Source organism: Podarcis melisellensis (assembly GCF_964234715.1).
Source record: "Podarcis melisellensis genome assembly, chromosome: 14".
Lineage (NCBI taxonomy): Eukaryota > Metazoa > Chordata > Lepidosauria > Squamata > Lacertidae > Podarcis > Podarcis melisellensis.
The window spans coordinates 3,377,416-3,401,528 of record NC_138546.1 but is presented as its reverse complement, the minus strand read 5'-3'; the positions used below and the strand labels follow the sequence as shown (position 1 = coordinate 3,401,528).

The following is a 24,113-nucleotide window of genomic DNA, read 5'->3' as shown; positions in this document are numbered from 1 at the left end:
TTTGGGGGTTGGGGAGGAGCTAGAGAATGATGGGTTAACAACTCTCCCCTTCCCATGTTCTGCACATCACCCACCCAAATTGTCTACCATGTGGCAATTAGACTTGGGAAGGGGGAAGAAACAAGAGATTGAGAGGAGGGGGGAGGGAGAATCACTGCCCGCTTTAGCTCCACACTTCCTGATACACACCACCAGCACCACCCAACATAAAATGGTTCCAGTCCATGGTGTAAATAATACTTCTGTTTAGTTGTAAATTTACATAGTTTGTGGTCTGATTTGCACAGCTGTTTAGAAATGTATGAAGTTTATGAAATATATGAAGTAATAGCTACAGGAAATTTGACTTAAATTGACCTTTTTCCTTGGTGATTTAAATCATTCTACTCTGTGACCAAAATATTTCACTGGAAAAGTATAAAATATTACAAGAAACACTGCTGTATTGAATTTCCCCTGCCCAATTCTCCACCATTCCCTCTCTTCCTTTTTCTGAACTTTCAAAGCATTTCCAGTCCAGTTTCCATTTGCTTCCAACTCAAATTAATTCACTCTTATTGGAAAACGTGTAGCAAATTGCTCTGCTAATCAAAGCAAAACAAGCTACGGATTTACATACTAAGCAAGGATTATGCAAAGCAGTATGAGGTTCCTAAACCCTTTATCCACATCACTTCCGAAATGCAGAATCTGAGCAACGTAATTACCACACTGTTGGATTAGTGCTGCTCCCTTTACATTTCAGGGTTTTAAGTGTTTCTGCGACTGACTCAGCTAGATTTTGGGGTTGAAGTGACACCGGAATAATCCACAAAATCACTTGACTTGAGGTGGAACTAGGAACTTCCTCCTCATTTTTTCTGAGTTACAATAGAGATCCATCTCCCTGCATATGTTGTTATGTGAAGATTTAATAAAAGCCTTTGAATTCTTGAAGTGCTTTACAGGATAAAGTGCATCCTCCTTGTGGCATAAACCTAGAAGGCAGAGCTAGCCACATAGCACAGCACAGTTTCCGTTTCACATGCTAGATTTATCAATCTTGTATCCTGAATTTCATCCATTGAGCTCAAAATGGCACACATGAGATTATCCCATTCTGTCCTCACAAGCTTTGTGAGGCAAACAAGGCTAAGAGCTTACCCAGTGAATTTATGGCTAAAGAGGGATTTGAATCCAGTTTCCCCAATTCAATTCACTATCTTCTACATTAGCTTTCACCAACCTAATACCCCCCAGATGTTTTGGACTAAAATTCTCATTCACCCCAACCAGCATGGCCATGCTGTGTGGAGCTAATGGGAGTTGTAGTCCAAAATATCTCCAAGGCACCAGGTTGGTGAAGGCCACTTTTTCTTATGCTTAAAACTGGTGCACAGGGCTTTGAAGACACAACTATCAGCTGACTGTGAGGGCAATGTCACTGTAATGCCATGGTATTTAACAGGTGAGCAACCTGCAAGAGGTGGGAAAGGAAAGTATTCAGCCTGCCCACGAGATCCAGTTACCCACCCCCATTTTAAATGCTTAAAGAACATGATCACAAGGTCCTAGAAATTTACCATCAAACCAATTCAATCATGAGGTGGTCTAAAAGAGGCTCTGGTTGATGTCTCTACTAATCAACGGTGTATTTCTAGCAAACTAACCTCAAAATTTCTTGCATTTGCATTAGCCTCCTTCTCAAGCTCAATTCGAGCCCTTTTGTGACTCAGTTCCATTTGCATTTTCTCCCGCTCCATTTGCAAAAACTGAGCCTCTGAACGTATTTGCCCAGCTTGATCTTCACGCTGATGAGGAAAGAAAAAATAAATATAAGCAGCAGCAAAAAGCGTTCTACTGAAGGCACTCAAAGCATTTTAGGAATTCTGCATGTTTTGTCACTTCCATGTGCCCCCTAACTTCTGCCTGAAGGAAGAGCCCAGTATAACAAACAAGAAGCAAAGAGTTCCAGTTACAGAAAGGTAGCCGTGTTGGTCTGCCATAGTCAAAACAAAAAAAAATTCCTTCCAGTAGCACCTTAAAGACCAACTAAGTTAGTTCTTGGTATGAGCTTTCGTGTGCATGCACAATTCTTCAGAATTTTTTTTGTTTTAAGAAGCAAAGAATGTGTGGACATGATTACACCTTTGGATGGGAGGTCACAGAAAGCCCTTTTTTAAAACTTGAAACATTTTAGTCAAAGGAAACAAAATAGTTCTTACAACCATCTTATACATGACGAAGCTGTGGCAAAGGGTTAAGGGTGCAATTCCAACAACGTTCCATCAGAATAGGGATTTCCACTTGTGTAACAGGACTTCCCATCCACCCATGCTCTCGCATACACTGTCCACAAATGTGCAACAGATTCAGGAACAACACTGTGCAAGCAGAAATCCCTGCACTGGTGGAACAATTGCCTTAGCACTATGCTGAATTCCACAAAAATAACTTTTTAAACATCCAAACCTAAGCAAATGAGAGACTGGAAAGAAAAGAGTAAGATTTCTCATTCCTTCCTCCCAAAGCTCCCTATTAACATTAGAAAGGCGCCCTCACTATGCTGTCTTAGACACATGCTTAAAACTTTATTTCAGAAAATGTATTCCAGACACATAATTTAGTTATATATACTTGCTTTTATTATTTCCTGATTTTATCTATTATTGACAATTATTCTACATTGTTTTATTTCTGCCCTCTAAATAAATAAATAAAAATGTTTCCTCATACCAACTAGAAAATTATTCTTCAGATGTACAAGTGGGCTCAAGTAAGAACTCTCCACAGTGCAGAGATAGCATACCAACTTCGCAGAAGCCTTTGGTTTCTATCCAAGTCATCCTAATATGCATTAGCATGAATAATAAGGCCTATATCAAATACTTATGATTTGCACATAAGAGAAAAACTACCTCCACTGCTGAAAAAATGTAGTAAAAACAGTTCAAAAGAGAGGGACACAGTATTCTACAAATAGCATCTGGCAGAAAAGATACTGGAAGACAAAATGCTCTTTAAAAAGAACATGCAGCAATAGCAGCAAACTGTGAAGAGTTGTCATCTACATTTTTAAAAACGCTTATTTGCATCATTATTTTTTTGCAATATTCATCATGAGCTGCTTTAGATTTCTATGATAAAAAGTAGGGTCAGAACCTAAGTAAATAAAATAAATTCATGGATCTATGTTGTGATGTAATCACAAACACTTTTGACTGCATGACATCATTTCTTTTTATTATCATATTTTAAAAAATTAATAAACTAGGTAACAAAAAACAAACAAAACTCAGATCAGTTAACTGAGCCTTATATTCTATAACAGTAAACTATCTGAACCTTTCTCTGCTTCTGTGTGGTGACTGGTTTTGAGAGCAACTCCCAGGGTGGGAATCTCACCTGAGATTCTAAACAGAGACCATATACACTGTCCAACACAACTTGGAGGAATGATGAGATAAGAACTGAAGAAAAAATTCAAAAGCAATGGTCTCTATTCCCCCTCCCCCTCCATGTTTTAACTTAGTCATGAATGAAATTTCCATTTGTCTAGGAAATCCTGATGTTCTTGCTAACTTAAGCATTCTGGCACATGTCATTCATTTACTCAGCCTGGTGCCCTCCAGACGTTTTGACCAAAATTCCCATCCACTTTGGCCAACACTTGGAGGCCATCAGGTCAGGGGAAAGCTGATTTAGTATACTACTCCGATCAGGCTCTGACAGTGAAGGTGACTGCTTTGCCTGCTCATTGTAACTACGGAAGAACAAATGAATTTAAGGAAGTCTCACCTTCATCATCTGCTCATACTGCATCTGCAGAGAACCTTGAGGTACTTGTGTGGTAGCCAATTCAGATGTATCTTCCACAGGATGTGACAAGTAGTTGTTGAATGATTTTAGAATAGAGAAGACCACTGTATTTCCTTCCTCCTCATCCACGTGCACCGGACCTCTGCAGACATAAGATCACAGACAAATCTCAATGTGCAACTAGTTATATCCAAACCACCACTACCCAATAAATGAACCACTTCCCAGATAACATAAAGTAAATGAGAGCTGGTGTGGTCAGGTCTCAAACTATGGTCCATGAGCTCCATTCATGTGATCCATGGAAAGGTTGCGGAAAAGTCAAGAATACTGGTACCTGATCCTGCACTCCAATTATTTTTTTCTGACAACAAAGCTTGAGGCCATTTTGACCAGGGCTAATATGTGGTAGCATTAAGCATTTGATAATATTAAACAATTGCCTAGGGCTCATGACTGTTCACAGTGTTGATTTTGATGATTATGCCGGTACTGGAGAAAGAAAGTTGTTAAAATACAAGTTATATGTTTTGACTTATAGAATAAATAAGTAATTACATGGTCCACCAATAGCCCTGCCGATTTTCAAATGACAACAAGGGAGAAAGTCTGAAAACAAATGGGGTATTGCTTAAGAGTAGATCTGGGGAGGCACATGTTTGAAACCCTGCTGAATTAAGAAGATCTCAGAGTCACCTTGGGACAGTCACTGTCTCTCTCAGTCCACCATTGTTTGCAGAGCTTTTGTGAGGTTAAAATGGGGGAAAAGGAACAATTTATAACACCCCTATTTCCTTGAAGAAAGGGATGGAATAAAAACATAACACAGGGCATCTGCAGAAAGAGTGCAAGTCTCTAACACTACCTCTATACTCTTCAAAGCCAGCAGGAAAAGGATCACAATCTCCCATCCACCAGGTTCTTCCTCCATGAAGTGGACAGTGTCAGCAGTAATTTTAAGTACTGGCTGGCTAATCAGTCAAGCCAAGGTTTGTGGACTACACAAGAGTGGATTACACAAGAGTGGCAAGAAAATTGATGTAGAGTGCTCCCCAAAGACAGAATACTGAAAAACAGTGGAATAGAGGTAAGTGGTTTTGTTGCAAATGTGCTTCAGTGTTTTAAATAACTGCCCTATGCAAGGTAGTTCAGAAGATCACAAGATGAAGAGGGAGCCAAAGGAGATATCTAAGATCAGCCTTGTAAATCAGTCTTCAAAAGTTACTCATCTGCATTGCGTGATTGCTTCAGAGGAGTGGAAGTCCCTGCTGTGTAGGTGGATTATAGTAAATAAATACATTTTTAAAAGTTTGTATTACACAAAGTGGTGTCAGCCAGATTGATTTCCATGCTGGTTATAAATGATAGGGCTCTTTCCCCTCCTTTGCTAGCACAAAAACCTGTCCCTCCTCTACCAACCTGCTCATTCTGCATTGAATTCCTGGCCATCTATGCCTACCAGGTGAATACAAGAGGACTGCATAAAACTAAATAAGCAAATAAGAATTTGTGCTTGCACTTAAGAATCTTCTTCAGTCATAAATAGAGCTGCTACCAACAAAGTTGATGTGTGCATGTAATAATTTGAATTTGAATACAGCATCTAGAAAGTTGAAAACATAATTTTTTCAGCCTCCTCTTAAAAGCAAAACCCATCCTCTCCTACAACTTGAACCATCTTCCAGTTTATTTGCAGCAGTTGCTGAAGTCATTAAAAAGTCTCTTACAAAGATTTAGCATCAATGTGGGTGACTGCTATAACCCTTCTAACCAGACTAAAGACTCGGATGATGCCTTCCTAGAGCAGATTACAAAATATTCAAAAAGGAGAGATATAGTAGTCACAGGAGACTTCAGCTTCCCTGATATCTGTTGGAACGCCAAATCTGCCAAGAATGTAAGATCCAACAAATTCCTCAATTGCCTCACTGACAATTTCATTTCTCAGATGGTGGAAGAAGCAACAAGGGGATCATCTATCTTGGACCTGGTCTTAACAAACAAGGAGCAACTAATCAATGAAGTGGAAGTACTGGGAAATTTGGGAGGAAACAATAATGCCCACTTGGGTTTCATGAGACAAGGGAAAGCTGAGTGTAATCAGAAATGCACTCTGGACTTTAAGGCTGTTTTCAAAAAGCTTAAGAAACTGGATGGGATCCTATGGTCAGAAATACTTAAAAGAGAAGGGAATCCAAGATGGATGGGAGTTTAGAGTTATAGAGCCTGTCTATAATCTTTGAGAATTTTTGGAGAACAGGTAAGGTCCTTGCAGACTGGAAGTGGCAAATGTCCCCATCCTCCAAAAGGGGGGCGGGGAGACCCAGGTAACTACCAACCAGTCAACTTGATGTCAGTACCAGGAAAGGTCCTAGAACCAATAATTAAATAAGTCAGTCTGTGAGCAGTTAAAAAAGTATGTTGTGTTTACTAAGACCCAACATGGGTTTCTCAAAAACAAGTAATGCCAGACAAATCTCAATTCCTTTACTGATAGACTTACAAGCTTGCTGGATAAGATGAATGCTGTGGATGTAGTGTATCTATATTTCAGTAAGGCTTTTAACAAAGTCCCCATGGTATTCTTCTGGAAAAGCTGATAAAATATAGGCTGGATAAGGTAAACTGATAGGTGCATTTGTAGCTGGTTGACTGACCAAACCCAAAGTGTGCTCACTAATGGTTCCTCATCATCCTGGAAAAAAGTGGTAAATGCGATACCACAGGGTTCTGTCCTGGGCCCGTTGTTGTTCAACATCTTTGTAAACAACTTGGGTCTTAACATGAGTCAATAGTGTGATGCAGCAGCAAAAAATGTTATTGCTATTCTAGGCTGCAACCACAGAAGTATAGTGTCCAGATCAGAATACCACTCTATTCTGCCTTGGTCAGACCACATCTGGAGTACTGTAGGATACTGACAAGCTGGCAACCATAAGTATCTGTTGCGGGACAGAGACTGTGGGCAACATCATGGGAAGGGAGGTTTCCAGGACCAAGGTGAAACTGCCAAGCTCTCTTGTCAGTAGTTTTCCAATGTTGTTAATGTAATCTTGTTATATCTAAAGAACTGAAATGTTGTTTTTGTATGTTCTTATGAAATTATTTTGTCATAGTTGATTTGGGGTGTATTCCTGCCTTCTTTGTCATAGGTTGTTTTTAAACACGATCTGGATGTGTGTACCGTATTTTTCGCCCTATAGGACGCACCGTCCCATAAGGCGCACCTAGTTTTTTGGGGGGGAAATAAAGGGGGGGGAATTATTATTTTTCCCCCCAGGCATGGGGCTGGGGCGGGGGAGGCCCAAGCTTCCCCCGACCCCAGTCCCCAAACAGGCAGCTCTCTGCAAGCCGTGGGAGCCCAGCACTGGCTCCCGCTGCTTGCAGAGAGGTCCGCGAAGCCTGGACGCACTGAGCTCAGCGCGCGCAGGCTTCGCATGCAGACAACTCTCCGCAAGCAGCGGGAGCGCTCCCGCTGCTTGCGGAGAGGTCCGCGAAGCCTGGAGAGCGAGAGGGGTCGGTGCGCACAGACCCCTCTCATTCTCCAGGCTTCAGCGAAAGCCTGCATTCGCCCCATAGGACGCACACACATTTCCCCTTCATTTTTGGAGGGGGAAAAGTGCATCCTATAGGGCGAAAAATACGGTATATTGCAAAGCAGCATACACTGGAACCTCGGGTTGTGAACATGATCCGTGCGGGAGGCACGTTCACAACCCGCAGCACCACGTCTGCGCACGTGCGGGTCGTGATTCAGTGCTTCTGCGCATGCACGAGTGCTGAAACCCGGAAGTAACCCGTTCCAGTACTTCCGGGTTCAGCGCGGTGCACAACCCGAAATCACCTAACCTGAAGCGTCTGTAACCCGAGGTACCACTGTACAAATGAAATTAAGAATATATTAATTTTTAATGTGCTAAACAGCCCACAGCTCAGGTAATGGGTTGATGAAAAAGAAGCATCAGTACCAGGGAGCCATGTTACTAAAAAATGACAATTTACCCCTGGCCTGCTATAAAGCACCTTCCTATATTTTTTGTTATTTGTTACAGCTGGACACCACACATGCCATACATATCTGTTGCCAATGTGCTTTATCCCTGTCTTATCTTTGTTTCCACCCTGTAACCATATCCCCAAAGATTATGTTAAGGATTTAGGGGGGGGGGGAGTCCTACATCCCACCCTCACTCTGAGGAGAGGAAAATTTCCCCAGCAACAGGTGCCTTTAATAAGGGCATGTGGTCGATAAAGGTCAGTGAGTATGTAAATGAACAAAGTTGTACAGTGCATGAGTCAGCAATTGAGTCTCATGCCTGATGGCTAGAGAAGGAATTAAGTTGTTTTATTTGACCAATGTAATTTTTTGTAAATAATAAAGATTTTCTGTAAAAATAAACTCTGCTGCAAGCCTTGTAAAGAATACAACCCAAGAGTAGTTGCTCCTTATCAGCCTACTGGATTGCATGAGGACAAAAGAGGTCCTTTGAACAGCTGAGGAGGGAAGGAAGCAGCACTCTAGACATGCTCATGAGTCGTGATCTTGGAAATTTTCAGGAAAGCGGCACATGCCCTGGAGAGATACCTAATTCAGCACTCCTTATTTTATTTGTAGTTAGTGAACTTTTTAAAGCATATGTTGATTTTTGTCCCAATACAACTCAAGCATTTATTTATGATATATTACTTGCATTCATATGCCACCTTTTTCTCCAAGGAGCTCAAACTGGTGTACATGGCACCCTCATCATTTAATCCCCACAACAACCCTGTGAGGTAGGTTAGGCTGAGAGGCAGCGACTGGCCCTCCAAGGTCACACCAAGTGAGCTTCAAGGCTGAATGGGGGAGGATTCGAACCCAGGCCTCTCCCAGGTCCTATTCCAGCACTCCAACCCCTACGGGCTCTGAAACCCTACATCTATAAACATTTGACCAGAAACATGACAAATTTCGAGACGGAAAAGTTATCCGTGAGGGATCGGGTGGGAAGCGGAGGGGCGGGAGGCGTCCACCTCTCGAGCACCCTCGATGAGGCGAAGCGCGCTCTGAACATGCCCAGAGGCACTCTCGATTTTACCTCAGAAACCAAGTCGGGGGGGCGGCGCTGAAGTTTCTGGACAGCAACTCAGTCGAGACTCGGGAAAACTCCGCTCTCGATGAGGAGAAGCGCACTCTGAACATGCCCCGGAGCACTCTCTCTCTCTCATTCCAGGTTGCCCTCGGAAGCGTCGTGCGAGAGTTACAGACAGGCACGAACCCCCCCCCCCTCCCCGGGATGAACCTCGCCTCGTAGGAAGGCGGCGCGTCTCTTCCCTCACAGAACGGCGGCCGGAGAGGGAACCGGCAGCGCTCCGTCGCCAGCGGCGAGTTTTACCTCAGGGGGACCCTCCGCGGCCAGAGAGGCGCTCCGGGGCCAGCTGACCAGGCCCGGGGCCCTCGGCTCCCGGCCTCGCCTACTCACCCTTCTCCCCAGCCGGCCATGTCCCCCTCGCGCTCGCCGACGCCAACCGGCCGACGCTCTCGACTCTCTTCCCCGCTTGGATCTCCCTCCTCAGCCCGGGCGCCGAGATGTTGCGAGACTTCCCCGCGAAGCTCTCGCGAGATTATCACGCGCGCCCAGAGCTCGCTTGCTCGCTCGCTCTCTCTCTCCTCCGGTTCTTCGCTTTCGCCCCGCCTCCTACCGTAATTCAGCGAGTATTAACCCCCATGCTTCTCTTCCCGCCGTCGTGTCGGGAATGTGCGCGCATCCCCGCTCGCCCGCCTGGTTTGATGTAAGCGCGCAGCGGCAGCAGTGCCGGATTTACGTATAAGCTTAACAAGCTATAGCTTAGGGCCCCACTCTCTTGCCCCCCCCCAAAATATACTTCTTCTTAATTGTATTTCACTATTAATATACTTCTTCTTAATTGCATTTCTGTTCAACAATTACTTTGATAAAATACATATTTTGTTATGTGCAAATGGCTTTAGATACCTATTAGGTCCATAAATTACTATATAGCATCTATTGAACACAAAAAACAGCGACAATTTGTTGTTGACTAAGGACAGCTGGACATATTATTATTATTATTAATTTATTATTGTTGTTGTTATTAATTTATTATTTGTACCCTGCCCATCTGGCTGGGTTTCCCCAGCCACTCTGGGAGGCTTCCAACAAAGATGAAAAATACATTAAAATGTCACACATTAAAAACTTCCCTGAACAGGGCTGCCTTCATATGTCTTCTAAATGTTAGGTAGTTGTTGTTCTCTTTGACATCTAATGGGAGGGCCTTCCACAGGGCGCCACCACCAAGAAGGCCCTCTGCCTGGTTCACTTTAGATTTGCTTCTCGCAATGAGGGAACCACCAGAAGGCCCTCAGCGCTGGACCTCAGTGTCCGGGCTGAACGATGGCGGTGGAGACGCTCCTTCAGGTATACTGGGCTGAGTCCATTTATATATATAAAGGGCCCCATAACCTTCAGTAGCTTAGGGCCTCATCAAACCTAAATCCGGCCCTGGGTCGCAGCGCCCTGAGGTGCTTCACCTCCTCTTGAGTAAACGCCATCATGCCATAATGAGAATGTGAGAATATAGCGCATTCTGCTGGATCTTGTCCACCAAGAGGGCTCCTCTAGTTGAGCATCCTGTCTTCATGGTGGCCAACCAGATGTCTCTTCTAGGGAGCAGGACAAAAGCACCGCTCCCCTCCTGTGGTCTCCAGCAACTGGTACCCAGAAGCATTTACTGCCTCCCAATATGGAGGTGGAATCCTTGCATTGTGGAGTTGGAAGGGACCCCGAGGGTCATCTAGTCCACACACCCCGCAACGCAGGGACCTTTTTGCCCCACATACCCTGAGATGAAGAGTCTCATGCTCTACCAACTGAGCTATCTGCAAACACACAACACAGCATTTGAACACAGCCACCATGGCAACTAATGGCTGTGGGAGGAACACAAGAACAGGCCATTTCTGCGGTGGCTCCGTTTGTGGAATGCTCTTCCCAGGGAGGTATATCTGGCAGCTTATTACGTATATTTATGCACCAGGCAAAAGTGTTCCTCTTCAACCAGGCCTTGGGCTGATTAAACATTCTACGGCCTTTTAAATGTGTCTGTGGGAGGGGAGTTCCTGGTTTGTTTTTGTTCTTGCTCTTATTATGTATCATGTGTTCTCATCCTGTATTTTTGTGTTGTGAAATGCCCTGTGATTTTTGAATGAAGGGTGGTATATAATTTCAATAAATTATTATGATTATCATCTTTCTTCATGAATTTGCCCAATACAGTAGTCTCAAAAGTGTCCAAGTTGGTGGCAATCACTGCTTCCTGTGGGAGCAAGAAGAAGAAGAAGAGTTTGGATTTGATATCCCGCCTTTCACTCCCCTTCAGGAGTCTCAAAGCGGCTAACATTCTCCTTTCCCTTCCTCCCCCACAACAAACACTCTGTGAGGTGAGTGGGGCTGAGAGACTTCAAAGAAGTATGACTGGCCCAAGGTCACCCAGCAGCTGCATGTGGAGGAGCGGAGACTCGAACCCGGTTTCCCAGATTACAAGACTACCGCTCTTAACCACTACACCACACTGGCAAGGTCATAGATTATGTGCTGCGTGAGGAAGGGCTTTCTTTTTAAAATTATGTGTGGCATGTAGAAAGCGGACAGAGGAAAAGGTTCTCTCCCTCTGTTGTTAACACTAGAATTTGCAGATATTCAATGAAGCCGAATGCTGGAAGAATCAGAGCAAATGAATAATAATAATAATAAATTTTATTTATACCCCGCCCTCCCCAGCCAAGACTGGGCTCAGGACATCTAACATCAAATATAAAAACAATTGAATGAAATACAGCTTAAAAAACAAGATTAAAATACATTAAAACATTAAAATGCAGCCTCATTTCAGTGGAAACTGAATCAAAAACTTTTTGGGGGATAAAAACGTCAAGTCTTCACCAAGGCTAACTTCACCAAGGACTTGTTCACGATGCCAAAGAATAAACTATGGAATTCGCTCCCACAGTGAGCAAGCAATGCCTACCAACCTGGATGGCTTTAAGAGGATTAGACAGATTCATGGAGAAGGCTGTCAATGGCTCCAAGCCATGATGGCTATGCTCTGCCTCCACTGCCAGAGACAGTTGCTGGAAACCCCAGGAGGGGAGAGAGCTCTTGAACTTGGGCCACTGTGAGAACAGGATGCCAGACTAAATGGGCCACTGGCCTAATCCAGCAGGCTCTTCTTCTGTTGTTAATTAAATTGAAATTAATTAATTAATTGAAAATAGAGGGAATGGTAAGAAGCAAGGAAGTGAGATGGGTGGGCAGAGGGGCATTAAGTACAGGACTGTAAGATGGCTTTGGAGGCCATAGAGAAATACAGAGAACTCTGCACACGGAAGAAATCCATAAATTTTAATAAAGGTTATCACAAGCAAGACATTCTGATCGTTCAACAGGGGGAGAGATGTTGCTGGTCTATCCTCTCACCTTCTACATGGTCCTTTAAACTGGAGCTTCATGACAGGAAGAAGTCCCTCCATGACTTAGTACCAGAGGAGCAAAATTGTTGTTTTTCTGCGCTCATGTCAGGACAGGAACACACGGGGTTTTGGCAGATCACTTTCTTCTCACTTCCCATATCCAAACAACCAATTAGTGGTTGCAACCCCATGCAATGCCAGCAGAGTATTGCTACTTTCCCATCATCTGTAGCAACCAGCAACCATTGCACCCACTCCAAGCCTGATGGCCAGCCTTCTGCCCTTTCTCCCCTCTCCTCCAAACCAGAAGATGAAAGACAATTGTGTGGAAAGAGGGAGCGTTGGTCACAGGCCTGAAAATGTTTCCCATTATGGGGTAGAAGCTGCAAACTAGGGCCCTCTCTGCCCCAGCCTATTTGCAGGGCAGCCTCACAGTCAGGATTACAATTCCTTTTCCTCTGAAAAGATCTGTGAACCACCACATTTCAACATGGGTTTGCTAAACCTCTAGTGCTCCTCCCCAAGTAAGTTCCTCAGTGTGTCCTCTGAACATCACCATCTGAAGGAAAGGGAAGCAGGATGAGAACAAGCAGCTGATGGGTTGGACATGACACAAGGTCTATCTCGGCATGGATGTTTTCCCCCCAAAAATATGTATTGTTACAAGTTGCATAACTGTACAATGCAGCATCATTTCATCGGTAAGCGTTACACTTTGTACAAATGGCACTTAAGGGGAAAAATGTTATTTCAGAGGAAACATCTGTCAACTGATATCTCTCCATGTTGTAGTTTTAAATGAGTAAGGGGCACGGTCCAGAGGCAGAACAGTTGCTTTGAATGCAGAAGGTCTCAGGCGTCTCCAGGTAGGGCTGGAAAGAACTCTTGCCTGAAACCCTGGGGTTCCTAGCTGGCTAATATCTATCAAACACCTCGTGCTGTTTTGTGTGTTGTTAAAGCTGAACTGGGCTCTTAATGACCTCTAGATTTTATTTAGTTATTATAAATATTTTTATACCACCCTTCAATCATATTTGCTGGTTACATTTCAAAGGGAAGAAGATCTGTTGCAATAGCTGGCAAATGAGGTCCACATCCCTCCAAAGATGCTCATTGTTTTACAAAAACTCTGGATTTACAGCTCTCTGCCAGCTAAAACCAATTCTGCAGCTTTCATCAAATGTACCACACAAAGCACGCACACAGTGGCTCATGTTTTTGATGCCCTGTGGGCCGCTCCTTTGTATGATTTCGCCAGGTAATATCTTTCGGCAGATTCCTTCCTACTGGCTTGGAGTTTTAAGGTCTTCACCTCCTGGAAGTCTAGCATCAGTCTCTTTTGCAGGAGATGGCTCTCCCCTCCATCCCAGTACTTGCAGAGCATGGTTCCTCCAGGTTCCAAAATGTGCTGAGCCAGATCCAGAAGAGACAAGCAGAGATGGATCAGCTTATGATGATCTAGTTGACGGATACCAGTAGCATTGGGTGCCATGTCGCTCAGGATAATATCCACCATCCCTTTAGGGAGCACTTCCTGGATTTTCTTTTGGGTCATTGGATCTGTGATGTCAGCGCGAGGTAAGAGGACTGCTCCTTCCAGAGGGAAAACATGAAGGAGGTCAACTCCAAGAACAAAGCCGATTGGGGCATCTGGATCTAGAAAACAGAAGTGTCAAACTAAGAAGGCAGTCTTTAAATGTGCAATCTATCCAGTGGGGTGTAATGGCTGAAGCGTCAGACTAGGACCAACTTGCCTTAGGAAGTTTCATCGCATTCACTATCCACAACCTTCCTACACAGATGCTGACTAAGTTCTGTCAGCCTCACCCACGCCTGGCACAAGAATCCATTCCAGCCCATAAACGATATTTTTAGCAAGCCTCCCCATAACAAGCTATTTGAGAAGCAACCCTTTCTGTAAAGATCAATATTTCAGAAATCATCCTCATCTATCACTGTCTCGTATTGTCGTCAAGCCACTCACGAGTCGGCCAGCAACAACATTTTCCGCTTTCAGAGCACTTTTACTGACATTAATGAATTAAACCAAGTTCCTCCGAGACAACCCTCGCCTTCGTTTTCCAGAGGGAGAACCCATGATAGTAAATGAATTCTCTGGCAAGGATGGAAACAGCATTTATAAAAGACAAGGGGGAGAAGGGGGAGCGTTCCCAGCCAAGTATCATGTGTCACATTGTTTATTTATTTAGCTAAAGATAGATGGCTATAAATAGACAAGCAGCTATAGGACCATCATGACATCTTATGGGGAGCTTTCACAAGCACAAAACCAGACAAACATAACGACAGGTCCCTACTCCTACAGAGATTATAGGCTAAAATAAACTATGGGAAAGGACAACTAGAAACAAAGGTGGTGGAGGAAACAAGTAATGATTATATATATTCATTTAATTTATAGCCTGCCTCTCTTCCAACATGGGACTTTAGGGGATATGCATGCATTGACCAGATCAGCCACATAAGGAGGGCGATAGGTCCTGAAGGAGACAAAATAAGTCCTGCAGCCTCATTTCTTGCGGAAACATTTTCCAGTCTCCAAGGATTCAAAAGACACTGCTTGGACATTTTAAAAAATCGCAAAACTATGAGGGTTAAATACTTGTGGCTTTATTTGAAAATGAAAGTGATAAAGCCAGGTGTCCACACTGTTGTGACGCACCTGCCCCACAGCACTTATAACTCAATGTGGAAATGAGTCACAGATTACAAGGCAGGTCAGCAGTGGCTCTGACCACCTATAATTTTAATTCAGGAATGGGAAAGTCTTTCAGGTGCTGCTCGACTCCAATACCCATCAACCCCAGACAGCATCACAATGATCAGAAGTCATGGGCATTGTAGTTCAGCAACCTCTGTAGAGCCGCATGTGCTCTGCTCCTGTTCTAAATGCACTTACCAGAACCCGTAGCATTGACTCTCTGGACTGCAACCTGAGCCCAAGCACCAGGGGCCGTGCCACAGTCTATCACACGCAGCCCAGGGCAAAGGATGTGGTATTTGTCATCTACTTCAAGCAGTTTGTAGACACTCCGGCAACGATAGTGCTCCTTCTTGGCCTTCTTCACATAAGGGTCACTGAAATGCCGCTCCAGCCAACGATGCTCTGCTCCCGTTTTGCTTTTCAGAAACTGTACAGCAGTGTGGATCCTCTGGTGCTGAAGCAAAAGATTTGGCATTTTCCAGTATCTATCAGGGAGGGAAGGGCAAATTATTCTACTGCTCAACGGGCACAACCCATCTGATGACTATGGACCCGAATCTAGAATTTGGCACCTGATTGTCTGGATTATCAACGCCCTTCCCATCCTTTCTGTTTCTAAAATAAATGCACTTCTGTAATCCAAACCCCCAATCTGCTGGAAGGGGTTTGCATGAGGTTGAGGTGTCCTTCTGCTCATCCCTGCCTGGATCCGCTGGCCTCTGCCAGCAAGGAGCATCTTAGTGGCACAGGTGCCATCTATGCAGGGCTGGCGGGGCTCAGGACTCACCAAATTTTCAATGAAGGGGTCTCCCCCCCCCCCATTTTGACGTGGTGGCATGCACATGCCATGGAGAATCCGCACGACACGTCAGTATGCCCCTGTGACATGCACTGAGTGATGAAGGGTAGCCAGTGCCCCTGCCAGTGAGCCCATCCTAAAAGGTGAGCAGAAGCTACTAGAGGAAGACTAGAAAATGGGAAACTTTGGTGGCAGGGAGGGTGTGGAGCTGGGCTGGCACAGGACCCACTGAATTTTAACCCATTTCCCACCACCATTCTATCCTGGCTGGTGCAACTAGAAGGACTATGGATGTGACAATGGCTATGACACCCCATAGTCGATCAGGGTGACTAGATTGCCCCCTAACTCTGCATAGGATCAGGATGTAAGATTGCACATGATTCCTTTTAACACCGCCAGTTTGACAGACCACATTCCCTCAATCTTCCAGGGGCCACCTACTAAAGGTGCATGGCTGCGGCTGATGGGAGTTGTAGTGCAAAACATTTGGAGGTCACCGGGCTGGCTAAGTTTGGTTTAAATACTTATGGAAACTGCAGACAGCACCTTGGAGGAGAGAGGAACATGGTGGGGGAGGGAGCCGATTTGATGCCTTTCCCCCCAAACGGTCCCTCTTGCAACACAAACAAGCGCTATCCCCAGATGTTTTGGGACTACAATTCCCATCATCCCTGACCACTGGTCCTGCTAGCTAGGGATGATGGGAGTTGCTGTCCCAAAACATCTGGAGGGCCGCGTTTGGGGGTGCCTGCTTAAGAGCAAAGCTCAGTTGCTAGAGCATGAGACTCCTAATCTCAGGGTCGTGGGTTCGAACAAAAGATTCCTGCATCGCAGGGGGTTGGACTAGATGACCCTGCGGGGTCCCTTCCAACTCGCACAATCCTATGATCCTATGAGTTTTCCACTCCACTACGTGCAAACCCAAGCAGCAACTTCACACAAGCCGCCGACCAAGGCAACTTGAGCCGCATGAAGCTGCGGTGCAGAGAAAGGGAAGGCGGCGAGAGGAAGCGGGCGCTGAGGCTGCCCTCCCGGAGGGGTCAAGGGGAGGCGGGGCGCCGCCTGGCAACCCTTCGCCCGCCCGGCCGGCTGCCCTGAGCGGGTTCCCAGGATGCAGCACCCCGGTCCCGGACCGGAAAAGAGCCGCTCGCTGCTCTCGGGAGTCCGGCCTCACTTCCAGCTGCTTACCGGCTCATGACTTCTCCCTCCGCGAGGGCCGCTGCTTAGAGAGGGGGACGCATTTGGGTGTTGCACCAGCCTGGGACGCTCCCTCCGGGGAACGGCGCCTCGTACGCTGGGTTCCGCCGCACATTGGCACCTGGGCTGAAAGAGAGAGAGAGAGAAATATATCATTTCTTTTCTCCTTCTGAGCAGGCTCTTCCTCTTCCTCCTTAGCAGGGACCGCCTCGAGAAGGTCCCCGCCTGCTCGCCGGGTTGCATTTTCCCGCCTTGCTGGAGAAGCTGCCACAGGGATCTTGGGTCTGGTAGGAAAGGCTATGTTTTAAAGATTTTAATGTTTAACAGACCATTGTATTTTAATATTTTGTTGGAAGCCGCCCAGAGTGGCTGGGGAAACCCAGCCAGATGGGCGGGGTATAAATAAAAAAATATTATTATTATTATTATTATTATTATTATTATTATTATTATTATTAAAAGGCTGCGATATTCCACAATCCCCTCTTAGGGCAACAGCTTCTTTAGGGCAGCCAATACGTCCTCGAAGTAGCTTCATATTATTTGGTAGTTGGGGGGGAGCATTATTTTGCTTATTGTTTCCTTCATTGTTTGTGCACCGCTAATGTTTTTTATTACTATTGGGGGAGACTGGGGAGTGGGCCTTGTTTCTCCAATATGTTGCATGGCATCATGGTGCCAACTTGAATAAAATATTGGCGGGAGGTAAGCCCCACCCCCACATAATTGAGCATGTGACATGGCACATGCACACCATTTGAATGGCAATGCCCATCAACTTTGGGGGGGGCCCAGCCCCCTGAAATATTTTATTGGGAGGGGCAAAGGGGCCTCAACCCCTACGTCGTTGGCTCCTATGCATGGAATATTAATATGCTATTTATTTATCTGTTTATTTATTTCATAAAATGTAATACACCACTTGCTTTAAGAAAAAGAAAAGGCATCAAAGTGCTTCACGAAAGGCAAAACAATCAAGAAAAATTCACAACCCTACTTTAAAACATACAAAGGTTTAATACTTAAACCGATTTAGGGTAAAGGGATCTCACAGGTAAACTGGTCCCAAGTTGTTATGGGCTTTATATGCTAATAGTAACACAATTCCCCTCCCTTTCTATGGTATAATGTAGTTATGTTATATTTCAATGTACATGTTTTGGAGACTTTTTGGCTGGCAAGCAACTAATAAAGTTTAACAAATAATAATGATGCTTTTGTGATATATGGATTGGTGTGGTGAATAAATTGGCTCTAAGAAAAATTTTGTGTTTTTTCTAATGGGCCAATAAGCCTGCGTTTATTTCCCACAACTACCCTGTGGGGTAGGTTAGGCTGAGAAACTGACAAAGGTCAGAGCTGGGTGGGGATTTGACAAGCATACCACATTGGCTTTATGTAGGCTTCTGAAGAGTTGTGACTCCCATAAGTCCCACTGCGCCTTCCATACCTGTTGTTAAATCTGCTAGCTGTTGTAGTCTGCTGAGCATCATTGATTCTGAGCACACATTATCTGCTGCTGGTCTCCTTGCCTTTGTAGAGCTTAAAGCATGCTGACAACAAAAGTATTCACTCTGGTCCTGGTGGTGCAACCACGGCGAGTCTTGCTGGGCATGAAAAAACGTGGATTTGGGGCTGGGCTCTGGAACGGATTTGGAGGGAAGGTGCAGCCTGGCGAGACAGTTGAGCAGGCAGCAAAAAGGTAAGATTGAAATGACACCAGGCCAACACAGCTCTTCCTAGTGCCTGTAATAGACTGTTTATTCATTATAGGCATGTTTTAAATATTATTTACAGAAAATACAGACATTCAGTCATATAAACAATAACATTTAAAAATATACATTTTAATGTATAAAACAAACATTTATGTCCTTATGTATTAAAATTCCTTCCTTCAAGGATAGCTTGAGGAACTGAGGCAGATACTAGTGATAATGAGAGATGAATTTCTAGGCCTTATAGACAAAATAAAAACTGACTAATTGGTGGGTCCAGCTGGCGTCAACGCAAAAATTTTCAAAGAATTCAAATGTGGAATTGCTGAGCTTCTAATAAAAATATGTTACTTATCAATAAGATCAGCCTCCATACCTGGGGACTAGTCACACTTCTCTGAAGTCTCTCAGCCTCACTCACCTCACAGAATGTTTGCTGTGGGGGAGGAGGGGAAAGGAGATGGTTAGCTGCTTTGAGACTCCTTAAGGGGAGTGAAGGGCAGGATATCAAGTCCAAACTCCTCCTCCTCCTCCTCTTCTTCTTCTTCTTCTTCTTCTGCCTAATTGCTGCAGTGTACATGGCAAAGCTTTCACTCTGTTGTGAGGGAAATGCCTTCTTTTAGAGGCTGCCACCAGGTTTTCTAAAGTTTTCTAAAACTAGCCAAAACATTAAATCAAAGGGGTAATTCTGAAAAATGGAAGCTATCAGAGAGGTGCCAGAGTGATGCTGAAAACCCTGCCCAGGGTTCCCATTATCCTTGATGGGGAGTGACAGCCAGAAATATCCAATAGCACACATTACTCATAGCTAAAGACAGGTCTAATTAACAGCATCAGCTAAACATCCACAGGCTTTCAGAGTATTAGCAATTCTCTCTCAGTTGGAAGAATAATAGGGCAGCTGAGAAACAACCATCTGCCAGCATCAGGTACAAAGTGAACAGTTTAAACTGCAATTAATGCCTGCTTCCAAAGTATGGGCAACACAGTGATAGATACCCACTGGCATGGGCAGAAGGCAAGAGCACATGATTCTAAAACTCACACCAGGCTTTCCCATATAATGCCAAATAGCATCTGAACCAGCTCTTAAGTATGCTTACAGTAGCTGGCTTTGTTGTACCGTATTAGCCCGAATATAAGCCACACTTTCCCCCCAAATTCCGACAGGGAAAAGCTAAAGTGTGGCTTATATCTGCCACCGTACGCCACCAAAGCGGCACAGCTTTCTGCCCCCACCCCTGGAAGCAGCCTGGGAGTGTGGGGCAATGGCACGCCGCTCCCAAGCCTCCCCCGAGCTGTCGGGGGGAGGCCGCCGGCAAAGCTGCACAGCAGCCTCCCGGCACTACGTCCCCAAGCCTGCACTGGCTGCCCCCCGTTCAGGGCAGTAGTGGCGGGAGGCGGGTGTATAGCATGCTCAAAACTGGGTGCCAGCACCAGCTTGGGCAGCGAGGCACCAAGCGCTAGCTGCCACCCATCCCCCGGCAGTACCACCCTGGATGGGCGCAACCAGCACTGGCTTGGGGAGGTAGTGTCGGGAGGCAGGCGCACAGCACGCTCGGAACTGGGCGCCCCCCCATACCTTATTCAGGGTGGGAGTGCCAGGAGGCCGGCCGTACCCACAAATAAGCCTTTAAAATTCAGGGTGCAGCTTATTTGCGGGTGCATCTTATATTAGGGCCAATACGGTATATTGGCGGTGGTATAATCAGGTGAAGTCAAGTGCAAGAATCCAGGCCAAATGCCCCACTGTTTTCCAATGAGATCTGTGTCATTATTGTTGGGGAAGTCTTTTTTTCTGGAAAACAGAAGCATCAATTAGCTCATGCACTCTTACTGCAAAATTAACCTTGCTCATTATATTCAGGGAGCTACAGGAAGAGAGTGGACTGATGGTGGACACCTTGCAGAAGATGGGACAGATAACTTTTGAGTTTGTGGGCGACACTGAGCTGATGGAAGTCCATATTTTCCGCACCGACAGTTTTCAAGGAGACCCCACGGAAAGCGAGGGTAGGAATGTAGTTAGGAGTGGAAGAGTCATACTTGCCCTTTTAATTCCTTTCTACTATCCCCTAATCTTACAAGCATAAAGTGCTGGATCTTTCAGATAAAGAATTCCACCCACCCACCGCCAGGGTTACTGGGGACATGAGATGGTTTCATCTTTCCATCACCCAACCAGCTTACATAATTATTTGGCTAGAACTTGTGAGGAGTAAGGCTGCATCGTGCATTAAATGAGCACACCTTTAACTGCTCAGAAAAGTTGTCCAGTTATTGCAGACCGTGTAGTGTGGGAGGAGTGGCTACAAACCATCATAGCTGTGTTCTGTCTCTGCCGTCAGAGGCAATAAATGCTTCTGAATGCCAGTTGGTGAAACCACAGGAGGGAAGGGGAGGTCCTTTCTAGAGGCCAACCAACCTGAACACCAGGATCCGCTGTTTTGTAGAAAGTGGTTTGAGAGAGATGTAGCATGTCCCCTGGTATGTGCATACAATTTTCCTGTGTTTGTCTTTGATTCTGGTGAAACAATTTTTTTAAATCAATCCACAACCTTAGCAGACGTGGGGTGAGTGCAGAGACCAAAAATAATTTAAAGAAGATCTGTTTTGGTCCTTAATCCTTCTTCCCTTGTGTGCATGTTCCCGCTTCCCTGCAGAAATGCGTCCACAATGGTTTGACCTGGACCAGGTGCCTTTCAAGAACATGTGGCCAGATGATATCTACTGGTTTCCTCTTCTGCTCCAGAAGAAGAAGTTCCTTGGCTACTTTAAGTTCCAGGGGCAGGACACTATCTTAGAATACACCCTGAAAGAAGTGGAGAAGATATAAGAGCAGGCCAAGGACGTTAAGCACTTCACGGTTGAGATGTGCACCATTGGCCATATTGGCCAAGAGACAAGCCGTTAAGAACTTGAAACAAACGACCCTTTCCATCAGCTCCACGGCGAAGGAAACAACTCTCTCCGGCAAGTGCAAGGCTAGCGACAGAGCAGGGCAGCTGCTCTCTTGCAGAAGAAATAGGGCAACACTTCTTAGGCATGCACAACTGCCTAACTGCCAACTGTTCCTATTTCAACACACAGGCCAACAATTTCGCTTTGCAGCAAAAGCCGGGTTAGTGCCTTCTTTAGTGTTGTCTTTCTGTATCGTGTTTAGGCTCCAGGTCCTCCGTTCTTGAGTAGATGTTAAACTGGTTGCACGTTAGTGGCTTGGCTTTTTTCTCCTTCCCGGTAGTGGTTATGGACAGAAGCTACACATCCCAAAGGCGACCACTTCTATGCAGAAGTTTTATTGACTGTAATGGCAAGCAGGAGAGAGACCAGTGAGCCGCTTCAGGGCATGAGGCATCATTTCCAGGTGTAGTTAAAAGTGTTAAAAATAAAAGTCCCAATATACTGTTTTTCTCAGTGTGGCCAACTGGAGGATTTCAAAACACCTACTTTGTTGTTGTTGTTTAGTCGTTTAGTTGTGTCCGACTCTTCGTGACCCCCTGGACCAGAGCACGCCAGGCACTCCTGTCTTCCACTGCCTCCCGCAGTTTGGTCAGACTCATGCTGGTAGATTTGAGAACACTGTCCAACCATCTTGTCCTCTGTCGTCCCCTTCTCCTTGTGCCCTCCATTTTTCCCAACATCAGGGTCTTTTCCAGGGAGTCTTCTCTTCTCATGAGGTGGCCAAAGTATTGGAGCCTCAGCTTCAGGATCTGTCCTTCCAGTGAGCACTAGCAGTGCTCCTGCTAGCAGTGCATAAAAGACACCCAGCCTTCTCCTGCTCTTAGTGACTAGTATTCACTAGCATCTTGCTTCTGAACATGTGGGGATGTATATATTCTAATAGCAATCCCAGTTCTATCTGCATAGAACCAAAATGGTGTCATCCACATGCAAAGAGGAAGCTATCTGCAGGCCTGGGGGTCTCCCAGCATTTGTAGAAGAATAAGTAGCCTTTAGGAAAGAAAATCTAAGAGGGCAAACAGCCCAAAGCAGATCCCTCTTATCATAACTAAAAGCCAGTGAGAATACTTCAGTCTTAATGTGCCCTTTTATTTCTTCTGTTTTAAATGTCTGTCATTTAATCTCCTCAGTTTGAGTGTTCTTTGCTCCACACGCAGCCAAGAAATAACCAGTCACACATCAAGAGGCTTGAGTAACCAAGCACCCTGACACGATCTCAAAGACAAGTAATAAATTTGCAACTGAAATAAACTTTTAATTTTTTTATACAAGTTTCATACATCATTTATGAACACACATTTTTGTAAAATTTGATAGATTTTTTTTTTTTGGATAGTCATAAAATCTGTAAACATTTTTTTTAGTTTATCAGCTGTAGTAAGACGTTCTCCAATTCCTGCAGTTTGATAAAGTGCTTTATTTCTTTTAAAAAAAACAAAACAAAAAACACTATGCAAAGTGAGAAGGAGACATGAAGTTTGCAAATTTCAAAAATACTGGGAAGAAAAGCACCCCGTTATCAACTGGCGGTTTCTAAAGGGGAGGGAGAAGTTAAAGAGTTGAGAGTTTGCCAGTTGTTCCACCTGGCATTCAGAGTTTTGCCGTTGAAATATAACTTCCCTTTAAGGCTTAAGACATTTACACGCTGCAGAGCTATTCTCATTTCTTACATGGATGTGGCTTCCCCAAAAGAGTGAACTCTCAAAAAACTGCTCTCCAAGTAGAGACTAGATTTTCTGTCCAACAAGAGCCTTGGGCTAGAAGTTTTAGGCAGCTGTCCTTTGACTAGGCAAAGCTGGAGGAAAACTAAAACCACATTAAAGGCGTTTGTCTCAGTCACCCATTAATGCCATAAAGTTATGTGCACATGAATGAGTAAACCACACAGATTTTGGTGGAGTTTACTTCAGAGTAAACATGTACGTTCAGAGCCACGCACTCCTGTGCTCACTGGGAAGCAAGTCCCACCAAGTTCAAAAGGGACTTGTGTATAAAATGGAATACAAGAAGAAGCTGGCTTTTCGGATGCTGCGAAAACATCCATTTCATGTGGCGCATGCACAATTAAGCCAGTTTGGTCCTCCTGAAGAAGGCGAAGGCACCATAGGCAGCTTATGCCTGCCCTCTTTTGTTACCAACACAGAAAACAAAACCTTGCTGGCTGCTCAAGCTCGAAGAAATAAGATTAATACTTTTAATTTGCATTATAAATTCTTTCAAAAATATACTATTTTAACATATAAAAGAAAAGGCCGGTCAGTTTTTCTGCAAAAAAAAGTAGAAATGTGCACTTTGCAGGCCTTCAGGCTGGTTTGCAGCCCGAGTCCCCCTAGGCAGCGTGCTTAAACCAGGTATGGCCAACCTGGTGCCCTTTGGATGTTTTGGAGAACAGCCCCTGCCAGCACAAGTAGCCCTTAACTTATCGGCATGGGGAAAGCC

At 44.9% G+C, this 24,113-nt stretch overlaps 3 protein-coding genes across 5 annotated transcripts in view; 1 reads left to right on the top strand and 2 right to left on the bottom strand.

The window, feature by feature from the left end:
- Positions 1–9,406, bottom strand: part of MAD1L1 (mitotic arrest deficient 1 like 1) — a 456,297-nt gene extending 446,891 nt beyond the window's left edge. The window contains exons 1-3 of the mRNA XM_081889171.1: positions 9,261–9,406; positions 3,778–3,940; positions 1,650–1,790 (exon numbers count right to left, since the gene is read on the bottom strand). Coding sequence (XP_081745297.1) covers positions 1,650–1,790; positions 3,778–3,940; positions 9,261–9,280 — 324 coding nt within the window. The 5' untranslated portion in view covers positions 9,281–9,406. The remainder of the gene's footprint in view (positions 1–1,649; positions 1,791–3,777; positions 3,941–9,260) is intronic.
- A 2,780-nt stretch (positions 9,407–12,186) lies between these two features.
- On the bottom strand, positions 12,187–17,238 carry MRM2 (mitochondrial rRNA methyltransferase 2; the record flags this gene model as incomplete). Of its 2 annotated transcripts, none has more annotated exons than XM_081889338.1 (3): positions 12,187–13,927; positions 15,192–15,450; positions 16,987–17,238. In XM_081889338.1, the coding sequence occupies 3 exons, from the start codon at positions 17,236–17,238 to the stop codon at positions 13,482–13,484; spliced, it is 957 nt and encodes a 318-aa protein (XP_081745464.1). In that variant the 3' UTR covers positions 12,187–13,481. The 2 variants fall into 2 exon arrangements, with proteins under 2 accessions (XP_081745464.1, XP_081745465.1); XM_081889339.1 differs by having other exon boundaries at positions 15,192–15,481; positions 16,987–17,102.
- Positions 17,151–23,373, top strand: NUDT1 (nudix hydrolase 1). Of its 2 annotated transcripts, XR_014163054.1 has the most exons (5): positions 17,151–17,282; positions 18,536–18,697; positions 20,581–20,726; positions 21,377–22,163; positions 22,461–23,373. XR_014163054.1 is itself a non-coding variant. In XM_081889425.1 (4 exons), exons 2-4 carry the CDS (start codon positions 18,546–18,548, stop codon positions 21,547–21,549), a joined length of 471 nt encoding a protein of 156 aa, XP_081745551.1. In that variant the 5' UTR covers positions 17,151–17,282; positions 18,536–18,545; the 3' UTR covers positions 21,550–23,373. The 2 variants fall into 2 exon arrangements, 1 of the variants encoding a protein (XP_081745551.1); XM_081889425.1 differs by having other exon boundaries at positions 21,377–23,373.
- Positions 23,374–24,113: the final 740 nt, after the last annotated feature.

Excerpts from the sequence above, each read along its gene's own strand:
- NUDT1 (XM_081889425.1), top strand. The coding sequence starts at position 18,546 with ATGCTGACAACAAAAGTATTCACTCTGGTCCTGGTGGTGCAACCACGG. Across the intron at positions 18,698-20,580 it reads GTTGAGCAGGCAGCAAAAAG|GGAGCTACAGGAAGAGAGTG; the intron begins GTAAGATTGAAA and ends CATTATATTCAG. Across the intron at positions 20,727-21,376 it reads AGACCCCACGGAAAGCGAGG|AAATGCGTCCACAATGGTTT; the intron begins GTAGGAATGTAG and ends GCTTCCCTGCAG.